Source organism: Zalophus californianus, chromosome 8, assembly GCF_009762305.2.
Source record: "Zalophus californianus isolate mZalCal1 chromosome 8, mZalCal1.pri.v2, whole genome shotgun sequence".
In the NCBI taxonomy this organism is placed as follows: domain Eukaryota; kingdom Metazoa; phylum Chordata; class Mammalia; order Carnivora; family Otariidae; genus Zalophus; species Zalophus californianus.
This window is the reverse complement of record NC_045602.1, coordinates 140,526,011-140,538,894: the sequence shown is the minus strand read 5'-3', so window position 1 is coordinate 140,538,894 and position 12,884 is coordinate 140,526,011. Positions and strand designations below refer to the sequence as shown.

The window sequence follows — 12,884 nt, the reverse complement described above, 5'->3', positions numbered from 1 at the left end:
GCCTGGCCTGCCTGTGTGTTAGGGACAGGGAGGAAAAGCAGAAAGAGGGGATGCTCCGCAAAGAGAAGGGTTGAGCATGGAGAGGCATATCTGGGAGGATCACCAGGGGCCAAGACAGAAGCAGCTGCAGGGGTCGTAGGAGAAGGGCAGGGCAAAGAGTTTTCTCTTGCATTGTCAGCACCCAGATCCCTTAGCGAGAGCTGCGCAGCCTGAAGCCCGCTGGACCGCAGCAAGACTTAGAAGCCAAGGCCAGCTCTGGGCTTCTCCCACACCGCAAGGGCAGTGACAGAAGCAGGCCCAGACAACCCCATCCTGGGTCCTCGGGAGAGGGAGGGTGGGCTGGGCCATCAGCAGCTAGAGGCGGGTCCTCCGGCCCTCTGTCCTCAGAGTAGTCGGCAGGGCCAAGGGCAGCACAGGGGCCTGCAGCAAGGGACAGGCAGACAGCAACACTCAGAGCAGAGACACACAGGCGGCAGCAGCAGGAGCCCCCGGCAAGCAGGTCGGCCCCTCCATGGCCTGTCTCTCTGCCCCATCCTGCTGGGAGGGGCTCCCCTGGGGCTGGAGCCCTGGAGAAGGCCGACTTTGGCTGGGGCCTCATGGAAGGAGAGAACAGAGCAAGGGAGCCACCCAAGAGACGGGAGGCCAGGAGGGCAGACATACTTGAGGTCAGCAGAATGGGCAGCCATGAGGTTTCTGAGGCTCTTGTCAGCAAGAGGGCAACCAGAGAGGCTGAAAGAGAAGAGATGGGACACTGGGGTGAGCCAGAGAGGGAGCAGAGGAGGGGAGGGGAAGACCCACCACACAGCACCCAGGCCAGGCTGGACCCGAGCAGGGACGAACCTGCGGTGAGAGGCATAGTTCCCGGTGATGTGGCCACTGCCATCACAGCCAGGGGTGGGGCAGCTGAACAAAGGAAAAATAGTGTCAGAACAGAGAGCAAGGCACACCTGCCAGGCCTGCCCCCCGGGCGGAACCCACTCGGGGAGAGTGGCTGACGCTTGTTCTTGACTCACCCACGAGCCAAGGGGCGATTCCTCCCCCCTCGGTCCTCGGACTGCAAGCTTCTCCCACACAACTTAACTCAAGGAGGAAAAAGGAACCAAATTCAAGCTCAGCTCGAAGCTAGGATGCCTCTGCATGCACACGTGTGTGCACCCATGAACGTGTAGACAGGCAGTTCTTTCCTAAAGCGGCATGACCCTCCCTGAGGATAAGGTCCCAGACCAGAGCCTGGGAAGAGTCAGCTACAGGTTTGGTTCATAGCAAGGAGAATGGAACCCCAGGGACAAACTGAGCACAGGGGAAGGCTGGGTCCCCGGCGGTGCATGTGCCAGATACAGCCTCCCACAGTCCTATAGAAGAAGCAGTTCTCCAAGGAGGTTTGACCGAAAGGCTGTGGGGTGGCATCCAACCATGGGGTGACTCCTATCTACCAGCAGCTTCCCCAGTCTGCAATGGCATCTGCTTGGACCCCGTGGAGACCAACTCAAAGGGGCTGGCTGGGCTGCCAGAGCCGAGGGCACTGAGTGCACGTCAGGCCTGGGCTCTGAGAGCCAGGGCAGACGGCTGTGGCTCAGGAGAGGGTCAGCTTCCCTCGGCCCTAGTCCTGTTGTGGCCCGAACAGAGGCCCTTCCTTGCTCTTACACTTTAGAAGGTTGTGTTAGATCCAAGTGCAGCGCAGAGGTGACGGGAAACCTGTCACCCATTGCCGGGCTCAAGAGGGTCGTCGTGCAGGACGCCCAACCTCTCCGGCCAAGAGGACGGTTGGAGCTGAGCTGGGGCAGGGACGAGGCCTGGGGCTGAGCACATCCGGTCATCAGGGACTCAGACCAGGGCACACTTTCTTCCAGACAATGAAGGTTCTCGGGGAGCCCTATTGGCCCAGGTGGGCACTTACGTGAGCAGCTCCTTCTTTATGTCCTTGGAGAGAAACTTCATCTTAAAGTTGGTCAGGGTAACTTCCCCAGGATACTTCCGCTCCTCAAAACTCTCTTCCGACACTTCCTGGTCATCTGCTTCAGAAGAAGCAAAAGAATGGGCTGCTGGCTCTGACTGCAAAAAACCAGCAGGGAGACGTTTTAACCGGCTGGCGGGGGGCCGGGCGCCCGACCCGGGGGCTGAGGGAGAGGGACCCTTCAGAACAGTGTTCGCAGAGACATTTTCTGGAGTCTCCTGCCTTCTGGATGAGGGAGGAAGCCTTACACCCCCCCCAAAAAGAAAGCACAGAAAACAGCACCCCTGAGGGGCTACAGTGCTCCCCCACCTCGGCCAGAGCTGCTCGGCTGCCCCAGGGATGAGGAGGCCTGGGTGCTGCCCAGTGCGGCCGGCTGCACCACCCTCCCACGGCCTCGGCCGTGTGGGTCACCTCCACCTAACAGCCACTGGGCCACCTTCTAGACACAAGAACCTACACACGGTGCAGCTCCTCGGGGCTCAACAGACAGTAGCACCAAACAAGGGTTTGTTGAGATGCTATGACAATGAGAGCACAAGGCGATAACATAGAAAATGTGACCTTGTGACCCCTGCACCTTCCCAGCCAGTGCCAGGCCCCGACTGCAGCAGGCCCTTCATAAGCTCAAGTTCTAGGTCTGGAGGGGATCAGGAACCAGCAGAGGGCAGGATACTACGGACACAGGGTTGAACAAGGACAAAAGTAGAGAAGGTCAACACCCTGCAAGTGGGTCTGTGCTGGTCCCTGGTCCACATCCCAGTGCCAGCATGTGTGTGTGTCTCAGCAAGGTGTTCAACCTCTCTGGGCCCAGATGGTACACTTTCAAGCTTGAGATAACGGCAGCCCCTTACGGGATTTCTGGGGATCCAAAGTGCAGAGCCCAGCGCAGCGGAGGCTCTTGGGAACTGACAATGAATCTCGTCATTGTCGGGGGGTGTGCGATTCCTGCCGCTGATACTATTACTGCACAAGGCAGGGGAAGTGGGTCCTTCCCCTGAGCAAGTTGGCCTTAGCTGGGTCTTTAGGGTAGATGGCAGCTTCCCAGAAACACAGGGAGGGGGCTGTTCCAGTGCAGGGAGAGCAACTCAGAGGCCCATGGACACCGCCCTGACTGCTGCCAGAGGATGGGATGGGAGATGAGGCTGAGGGTGAGGGCACAGCCTTACACAGGACGGATCAAGGAGCCTCAGGCAGAGCTGGAGAGTCTGAGTCGGGTCCATGGCCACGGTAGAGGGGCCAGGAAGGCCTGGATGAGGGAGGCATTTCTGGGGGTGACCCACCTGTGCCCAGAAGGGGGCTGGAGGAGAGGAAGGGACTGGGAGTGAGCTGAGGCTCTAGGGTGGAGAATGACGGTGGGGAGGAGTGTGGGGGCAGGCTTCTGTGGGAAGGAAGTCTCAGCCTCTGAGACTGATGACATGAGTCTTGGGGTGCTCAGAGGGTGTGTGAAAGGGGAAGGGGAGGGGCAAGGCAGCCAGGGATGTCAGCCTGAGCTGGGGGTCATGGAAAGGGGCAGGGAGGGGCCTAGCGAGGGGCTGCAGTCACCAGGAAGGGGGCTTAAACCTGGGGGCAGGACCGGAACAAGGTAAGAGCACACTGTACTGGTGGCTCCCCCATAGGAGGGCCCCACCTGGCCTCAGACTGGGCTCCCAGTGACCAGGGAGAAAACCACCCACACAGACCCAGGAGACCATGTCCCGGGCCAGCCCCTTCCACTCGGGGCTCAGTCTGAGAGGTGTCCCCCTTCTGGGGCCTAACCCTAAGTTATAGCCACACCACTGCGCCAAGTGACCTCAGCCTGGGGCCCAGTCTGCTCCTTTATAATGTGGAGACACACGCGAGGTATGTAGAGGGAGCTGGGGGAGGGAGGGTTGGACTGCAGGATGGTGGTTTCCCAGAGAGGGATCTTCCACAGGGACCGGCCCTCCTGCCCTTCTGGGGTTGGTGGGTGGGGTGCTGGCAGGGATGGGGAGGGAGGGAGAAGGGAGGGGAGCTGCAGGCCTGCCCACACTGTGTGGAGGCTCCCCGGAGTCTGTGCCATCTCACAGCTGGGCTCTGCTACTCGGGACGCACACCTCTCTGGGGAAGAGCCTTCAATCAGTCCCATTCTCAGGAGGGTAGAGTGGTTAGAAAGGGATGTCCCCCGTCCCCAAACTGCAGCTCCAACAAAGACACCTGGCTTGTTGCTCTTTACCAGGTGGTGCTAGTCTTGGGACTCAGGCCACTGCCCACCACAGGGGGTCCTCTGTCCAAGGAGCCAGCTGGCTGGCTTGTCCTGTGGATGCTGAGCAGGGACTGCTGCCAGAACTCAGGATGTCCCTATCTGGACAGCAGGTTTCAGGGAGGCCACAAAACCCAGGAATTTGGAGCCATTCCCAAATATTTCCCATGAGATGTGAAAGAAGCCCTCTTCTCCCCATGTTTTCCAAGGGCCCACGATGGTGATGATCACCAAATCCTTGGAAGTGAGAAGACAACTTCTCTCTTAGACAGGACAAGACCACAGCATGGCCCAAGGGTGAAAAACTCCCCAGGAGGGCAGGCCGATTCCTAGCTTCCTAGAGGTAGCAAGGCCCCATGAGGACAGGGACAGGACCCTGGAAGCTCTTCCTGGAGAAGTAAGCACTTTTTACACCAGCCCTCAGACCCCACACCCACCTCCTCGGGCTCCTCTTCTCGTTGGCGGCTGGGTTTGGTGTAGTCCAGAGGTCGATCCCACTCGTCCTGGCGGGAAGCCTGGCTGGACTGGGGCGAGGTCATGGAGCTGCTCGGGGCGCTGGTACTGCTCTGGCGCTGGGAGGCTTCGGGAGACTTCACACCAGGGCTGCTGCTGCTGGGGAAAGCGCTTTCTCGCTTGCGGTGTTTGTGCATGCTCAAGTCTAGGGTTCCGTTCTCATCCACCTCAATGTCCCCAGCCTGCAATTGTAGAGGCAAAAATCCATGCTAGCGATTTTACCCTTTCCCAGGTGTGCCTTCTGGTACATTAAATCAGCATTACAGAAAGCCCAGAACAGTGTTTCCCTTGGAAGGAAGCAGAGCCAAACAAGAATAGAAGAACCTCTGAGAAGCAAGAATCTTGACTTGCCACTTCCTGAAATTCATGTGGAGGGCCTCCACTCTCTCTCAGGTCTTGCGAACATCACAAAACCTTGAGACGTGCTGACCATGATCACACAAGGACATGTGCTCGACCCTCAGATTCAGGGGAAGATGAGGTCACGCGTGTGTGCGTGACCCTCAGACTCAGGGGAACACGTGGGAACGTGTGTGCGCATGACCCTCAGACTCAGGGGAACACGTGGGAACGTGTGTGGGCGTGACCGTCAGACTCAGGAGAACACAAGGAAACTGGACCCTCAGACTTAGGAGAACATGAAGGAATATGCGTGTGCACAGCCATTTGGTCCTCCTTAGGCACAGCACACAGAGCTCTCAGAGGGGACTCGTCATCATGAGCCATGACCAAGAGGAAGAAAAGGTAAGAATGATAATTGTCAAGTGGACACTGAGTGTCCCTAAGCACATTTTACGCAGGGGCATGTGGTCCTGACTGTAAGTCCCACCAGCCTGTCTCTGCCTCAGAGGGGCTCCTTGTAGCAGACACACCAACCTTGCTGGGCAGGTCCTGTGGCTTCGTGCTGAGGTTCTCGGGCATTTCCCAGCAGCGCGTGGAGAGGTTCAGGATGGCTGTGGCGGCCATGTGTGCAGCCTCGGCATCATGCGCGTAGTCGAAGCCTGCAGAGGAGGATGAAGTGCAGGGGCTGTGCCTGGGGGAAGAGGCCTTTGGGAAAGGTTTGGCTGCAAAAAGGGAACAACACCAGGCTGATATAGAACTTGAATGAGAAGTGGCCACACAGACACAGGGGGGAACTTTGGGATGGCTGGGAGGGCACAGGGCACAGCTATATGGGGGGGGGGCTGGGGCAGGGTCATTCATCCCCGTCACAGGTGCCCGCAGCACACTCCTACTCACCCTCTCATAGGGCATTCAGGAGGCCATTTCTGGCTCATTTAAAATTTGGGCAGAGAGAGCAAAACCCTCCAAAGATACTCCAGCATCTCTGATATATCAAACAAATACAAGTTGTCTATTGGTGAATGCTAACTGAGAGAGTAAAGAATTCTGTAAGTAGGAGTGGGTAGAATATTATTCAAGTAGGAAAGTTTTTGTCACAACATCTCGAAAGGCTACTTTTGGTGTCCCCATAATACCACTTCAATAAAGTCATGTTATTATTCAAACAAACATGACCAATGAAGGCATAAAATGTTATCTTTTCTAGTAATTATATTGTAGTCATAAACTAACGCTCAGGCATGACATTTCCGATATCATGGTATCACTAGTAAATTTCCAGATCTACGAAGAGCTTCTTGTGAGTGTTACATGGTGCCTGTGCATAATGGCACCGAACAAGTGGGACAGATGTCCACGCTATAGCTGGCGACTGCATGATCACTTAGTGTTTCCATTATTAACATGACAGAAACTCCTCACTGCTGCATTTGAGGGCCAAACACTCACTGGGAGAGGCCAGTTCCTATCTCATGGGTAAATTGGGGTGCTTTTCCATTTCATATGTGTTTCCAGGGCTAATGGGCTTGCAACCCACAGACTGGTATATATTCGGTGACCAAAACAGGCAAGGAAGGGTTGTTCTCAGAATGCATTTTGTTAGTAACAAGTACCCAGAGAGCTTGTGCTTAATATCACAACACACTGTATCCAGCAAAGATGGTCCACGTGCAGGAAGGCAAATAGCTTCTGTCAGGGTAACCAGGCTCAGCATAGTGGTTGTCTGAGCCCCCACAGGGTGGACCACATCAGGGAAGCTATTCTTAAGCCTTTGGACATGCACACCATAAAGGACCTAGGTTTTGTTTCACAAATAGTGAAGAGATACATCATGCTTGATGGGGAACATGGCGGCAGTAACGTGGGCAAGATATAGACTCCGGGAAAGCCACCATGGTAAACATGGGGATGGCCAGGCACCCCCGGGGCAGAGATTGCCTACATGCTTCTGGCGAGGGGGGTCCTTCCTCCCCCGTCTCTCAAACCCTACATCTCCCAGGAGTAGATCTCCCCAACTTACATTTAAAGGCTTTAGGTGAGGTTTCGCTGGTCTGAATCTTTGGGGCAAGCATGCGTTTGCCAAAAACCTGAGCGTCAAAACTTGCGTAGTCAAAGGTGACCTTGGAGAACTTCTCCAGCTCCTTGGCCAGGTTGGCCCTGGGTGTGGCAGGGGCCACACTAGGGCGGTAGCTTCCATACGGAGGGACTTCAAGCTGCTTCACGAAGCACATAGGCCTGAGGTGCAGGACAGAGGTGCAGAACCATGAGGACAAGGCCCAGGGATCCCAAGCCCCATCCTAGAGCCTGGGCAGGAAACCCTCAGAGCCCTGTGTGCACAGAGACCCTCCCCCGTATCCCACCACTAATGGGTGTCTGGGGCCTGCTCTGTATGAGAAAGAACTGCCTGCAGGCAATAGAGGCCTTGAAGAAACAATGGCATGTGTCTTTGCAGACCAGAAGAAGAGGGAGGGCCTAAGACGTTCCCCCAGAACTTAGGAGGGCATGTTTCAGACAGCTCTGCTACCAGCAGTGTGAGCCTTTAGCAAGCAAGCCTACAGGAGCATCCCTCGGAAAGTGGCCAGCCATCCCTAGACAGAATTCTCCTGGTGCAATAACACAGCTGCCCAGTGAGGAAGGAGATGGGGCATCCAGAGGGGACATGGGTACTTCTGAGAACCAGGCTCAGGGAGGGCCCGACTCAGCTCTTCATGGGCCAGGGGCTCAGCCCTCCACTATCCTCTGCTTGAAGTCGGTGGAGAAGAGCCCCAGAGGGGCTGAAAGAGTTGAGGGCAGGGGTGAAGAGGCCACTGCAAGCATTCGTTCACTGTCACTGAAGCCCTTGGAAGAGCTCAGCATTGTAAATGCATGAGAGGTAGCAGAGGGACACCAGCCCAGACGGCACAGGGGCCAGGGCAGGAAGACCAGCCAGGTGGGGAATGGCCCCCACACAAGGTGTGGGCAGGCTTCTGTGATGGTCAGCTCAGAAACAAGGGAAGGAGGAGGAGAGGCTGGGAAGACCCTCTGCACCCCCAGCTCTCTTTACTCCTGACTCTGAACCAAGCAATGACTGCAGCCTAGAATTAAGGAGGAGTGGATGGTAAGGTCTCCAAGATGCCAAGTGCTGTAAGAACAGGAGCCCAGTGACAGACCCCGCAACCATGAGGAAATCAGCTCTGAGCCTGGACCTTGGAAAAGCAGATGCCCCCAAGCACAGGCACCTTCTCCCCCCAAGGAGGGCCAAGCAGCATCTGAAGAAGTTCCGGAACAGTGCTCAGGCACCGCCCAGGGGAGAAAAGAACCCTGAACTTAATATTGGTGCCACGTTTCATTGGCTTCCTTGACCAGGGCTCCATCCCGCAGCAGACTTAGCATCTGTGATGCCAACAGAGGTTTGCAAAGACTCACCCCACACCCCAGGGCATGACCCTCAGGAACGTGGTCACACCGAATAAACAGAACCTGAACACAAGGCTCCTGCATCCTGGCCTCAATCGCTACCATTTGAGGCTCGTCACCAAGGGCCTGGGGAGGCAAAATGTCACAATCTTGTTCAAGCCTCATGAGATATTTGTGAAGTCCACAAGATAACGCTGTTGTCCACTTTCACAGGCAAACAAATGGAGGTCACATTCCCAGGAGCACAGCCACCATGTTGGAGCCTCTTTGCCCCCAACCCTGAGCTCAGGGGGCCTCACCTGCCTGCTGGTTTGACATTTTACCAGTGACTTAGATCAAGTCAGGAAAAGACCTGGATTAGTAATGGACAGGAAGCTAGAAGGAACAGTTATAGGGTAGAAGCAAGAAGCAGCTTCCAACCATCCCAATAGCCAGCAGGTGGAAAGGAGCCAACTGGACATACAGGGCTGAAGGCACCCATGGATGGGAGTGCAGGAGGGTTAGGCCCCGGCTCTGGCCCCACCCAGAGGCCCCTCACGGGGGACCCGCAGAGCAAACCCAGGTGGGTGGCTGGGTTCTCTGGTTGAGACCTTAGCAGGCACATGCCAGGGAAGGGACAGGGGGTTGGGTGGGCCGTGAAAGGAGGTGGGCCTCCCTCCAGACCAGGGTCCGTGCTATTGCCCATATTTGTGACTGCCTGACAAGGGGAGGCCCTTGCCTCCCACATTCTCCTTTGAGAGGCAGACATGGGACTGGGGTCTGGAAAACTGGGGAAGGGGTAGACTTATGTGAGTCCTAGTCCCTGAGCGAGAGACAGGAAGCAGATTGTCCACCGAGTGAGGGCAGTAGGTAGGGAGTCACCCCGCTTGTCAGGAGCAAGACTCGGAGGGTGGGCTGGCGGGGGGCCAGTGCCAGGTCCCCCAGCCGATAACTGCAGCCTTGGGCAAGTTCCTGAGACTCGGGCCTTCGTTGTGGCACCCACTTCAGAGACTCACATGGGTGGCGGGAATGCTAAGCAGATGCATTCTGTATGACCTTTCGGGAGCCCCCTTATTGCTGACATATGTCTACACACATGCGTGCCTACAGCTGCCTCAGAACCTCTGGGGCCACAAGCAGGCAATGCTCTGAAGGGCACCCCACGTACCCACTCCTCTCCCTCGGTTTAGGGACCTTCCTCGGGGTGAGGGAGGGGTAGATATAGGACAGCCAGGAAGGAGCAGCTCCTGGTGCATCTGGACGGCAGTGGCCCTCAGCTGGTGTAGTCTGCTCTCTTGAGACAGGACAAGCATCTCCACAAACAAACCCCTGAGCAATCTCAAGCGGTGAGATCAGATGCCTTTGGGGAGAGCAAGGCAGGGGCGGCCTCGTGGGTGTCTGTGCCACAACTGAAACACTGGTGAGTGCAGCTCATGTCAGACTCTGTTCTGTGTGCCCCAGAAACTACCCTCCAGCTCCGCCCCTGGGAGGTTCCCAGGGCAACTCAGGGCATCAGCCCACGCGCGCGCACACACACACGCACACGGGCACATGCAGTCCCAGAGACACTGGGAAGACCCCTGCAGGATTTTGGGAGGCAGGTGCCTTCAGTTCTGTGGCTCATTTCACTCACCTGAGGATCCTGTCTGAATTGGAGCTATTCTTGGAAGGATCTCCCGTTTGAGGCTGTTGCTTCTCATGAGATTTGGCTAATTTTTCAGCAGCAGCAATGGGACACCCAGACAAACTAGAGAAAAGGCAGAGAGGACAGCTAAGCCCTCTCCTCCAGACCCTGCCTGTCCAAGCCGGGGACCCCGGAAGCACCAGCCAGAGTGTCTCTCTCACTCTGTCCTCGAGCCCACAAACAGCAGCTGCACAGTCAGTTTCTGTCTGGGGAAACTCCAAGCAATGACAAAGACCAAGTATATCCTAAATGCCTTCACAGCTTTGGGCAAAGGCACCTCCTCTGGGCAGGTCTGGGCAATGGGCCTGCGGCTCACCTCCCTGCCCTCCCCTCACGGCTGACCAGAGCTGCCCTCGGGACCTGTCTCTGGCTCTCGCTCCATCAGCCAACTCAGGGAAGCCCAGGGCCCCACAGGCCACACAACCTGGGTGCTGACCCTGGAGGCCCAGGCCCCTCCCAGGAAAGGACCCCGTCTAAGACATCAGGGGAGCAACTTCATCCGTCAGAATTAGGCTGACTGACTGCTGGTGAGGTGACAGTCGCAACCCCACTCAGGAATCTAGCCTCTTCTCAATGAAGGGGCCTCAAAACTCTAGCAGCCTTTGCAAGGACACATCCCATCACAGTCACGCTACCCAAGGGACTCCGGGCAAGCGTGGGGAATATGGTCACCTCTCACTGTGCAAGATGGCAGAGAGCTAAACCCTGAGTGCCTCCCAGGAGTCTCACGTCTACCTGGGCCGCGGCACCCACAGTCTAGCCCAGAGCTTGGTCCTGGCCGGCGGAGGCCCGCCATGAGCAAAAGTCAGTGTGCAGAGGCTCCCCAAACATCCGCAGGACACACAGGCTGCACCTGGCTTTCCCCAAGGCTAGGAGGCCTCTCTGAAGGGCATATACCCATCCCTCCAGCTGCCCTCTGGTCTCTAAGGACCCCCCCCACAGGGACCACACCTCTGACCCCCCCACCAAGAGGCCTGCCCTGACCTGGCACCCGTCCCAAGCCAGGGCACACACATGAGGCCCAGCCCACCCCACCACGGCCCTCGCCATGCCTGGCTCCCCTCAGTACCTTCTGTGCGTGTTGCGGTTGCTATTCACGTGGCCTTGACCAGTACAGCCAGGAGTCGGGCACTTGAGCACATTCTCATGCATAGCCAAGACTGTAACAGAACCAGAGGGTGGGGCAGGTGAGCCCAAACAAGGAAGACGTAGGGGCCCCATGTGAAGTCTGCAACTTTGTAAGGAGGACGTCAGCTTCGAGCAGCAACCCGGGAGGGCCCGCAAGCCTCAGCCCCGTCAGGCTGTGCTCCCTCCCACTATGGCCCCCTGCATCCCTGGGGGCAGAAACCCACTTGGCCTCAAACCCTCTGGTTGTTCTGTGATTTGCCTTTGAAATGCACGTTCACAAGTACTGCCTCTAGCCTAGACGTGAGGACAGGCTCTCCCCTTGTGCCCTTCGGAGCACAGGAGGCTGGCTCTTCCCTCGCAGGCCTCCTGGGGGCCCTGACACGGGCTGCTGTCTCAAGGTGGGTAACTGGGCACACTCCACGTCCCCAGCCTCGTAGGACTCAAGTTTGGGCATCTGCCAATCAGAAAGGGACAGGGCCCTGGGTGACTCCTCCTCCGTGTGAACACCATCCAAGCAGCAGAGGTGACCTGCGCAGCTACTCACTCTCCGGGGGGATCCTATCCTTGTGGGGGCAACCAGACAGGCTTCGGTGGTGAGGGTACAGCCCTGTAACGTGGCCAGTGCCGTCACAGCCTGGTGTTGGACACTTGATCTCGCGCTTCTCAGCTCTTGAGGGATCTAAATACACAAGACGCATCAGTTAGAGTAGCCAGAAGGCAGCGTTGTGGGTGGCGAGTTGGGAGGAGGACGGGACAGCCATGGTTCTTCATTCACACCGTCCAGAGGAGAGTGGCCAGACTGTCCAAGAGCCCGGGAGGGACCGGGGCTGGATCGTTCTCGGGAAGCTGGTCTACATCAGCCATCCTCATGGAAAATTGTCCCATATAACAGGATGTGCGGCATTTGAAAGAGGAGGACCCAGGTGGCAGCCGGTGCCCTCTATCCCTGCTCCTGTTGATATTGTGTGAATCCTGCTGGCTTCAGTGTGGGGGTCATGCCTCCAAGAGCCCCCATGCCTAGAGGTCCAGCCTCTACACAGAGTCGCAAAAAATGGGACAAGTTCCTTGCCGGGACATGTCCTTTGGATTTGACAAAACGAGGAGGACAAGAAGTTAACTTGCCAACAGCCGCGTGACTAATAAATGCATGGGCAGAGATTTCTACTCAAATCTCAGTTGCTGACCTCATCTAGCCTCCTGCGCCAGGAGACGTCACTACTGGGTGTGGAGCCGTCCCCTCTGGGAGAATGCAGAAGTCACACAGCCACACTCAGAACTCCCACCCCAGGCAAGGCACAAACCCAAGGGGGTTCTGAAGTGCAGGACCCCTGGCTCTGCATCTCCACGTTCAAATGGGCAGGAAGTTGGACGTTCACCAACCCAGCAGGCAGGGTCGTCACCAACCCTTCCCCGACGCCTGCTTCCTGAACTGCTGTTGCCACCACACGGACTCTGTCTAGGGCTCACGCTGCATCAGTCCCTCGGTGTGAGCCCTGTCTCTCCCACTGCCCGGTGCTTCCAGCGCGGCCGTCTGCCTCACCCTGAGGCTCTGTCCCCTGGGTCCATGCCCTCAACTCTATCCCTAAAGGCAGGTCCCCCAACGTCTGTTCCCACAGGTTCGAGTGACCCAAACACCTGGGCCTGGGGCTGTCCCTCTGCCTGTGTCCCCC

General features: G+C 57.1%; 1 protein-coding gene across 8 annotated transcripts in view; it reads right to left on the bottom strand.

Moving 5' to 3' along the window:
- The window catches only part of MYT1 (myelin transcription factor 1), a 64,956-nt gene that overhangs the window by 15,456 nt on the left and 36,616 nt on the right, over positions 1 to 12,884 (bottom strand). For 7 of the 8 annotated variants that reach the window (XR_003524899.2, XM_027623967.2, XM_027623965.2 and 4 more), the window contains 9 exons: positions 11,759 to 11,893; positions 11,156 to 11,246; positions 10,036 to 10,149; positions 7,048 to 7,262; positions 5,562 to 5,749; positions 4,610 to 4,867; positions 1,898 to 2,052; positions 841 to 903; positions 661 to 729 (listed from right to left, as the gene is read on the bottom strand). Coding sequence is in view for 7 of the 8 variants with exons in the window: in XM_027623967.2 (XP_027479768.2) it covers positions 661 to 729; positions 841 to 903; positions 1,898 to 2,052; positions 4,610 to 4,867; positions 5,562 to 5,749; positions 7,048 to 7,262; positions 10,036 to 10,149; positions 11,156 to 11,246; positions 11,759 to 11,893 (1,288 nt within the window). In the remaining variant the exon portion in view is untranslated. The remainder of the gene's footprint in view (positions 1 to 660; positions 730 to 840; positions 904 to 1,897; positions 2,053 to 4,609; positions 4,868 to 5,561; positions 5,750 to 7,047; positions 7,263 to 10,035; positions 10,150 to 11,155; positions 11,247 to 11,758; positions 11,894 to 12,884) is intronic. The other variant, XM_027623970.2, reaches the window with a different exon arrangement.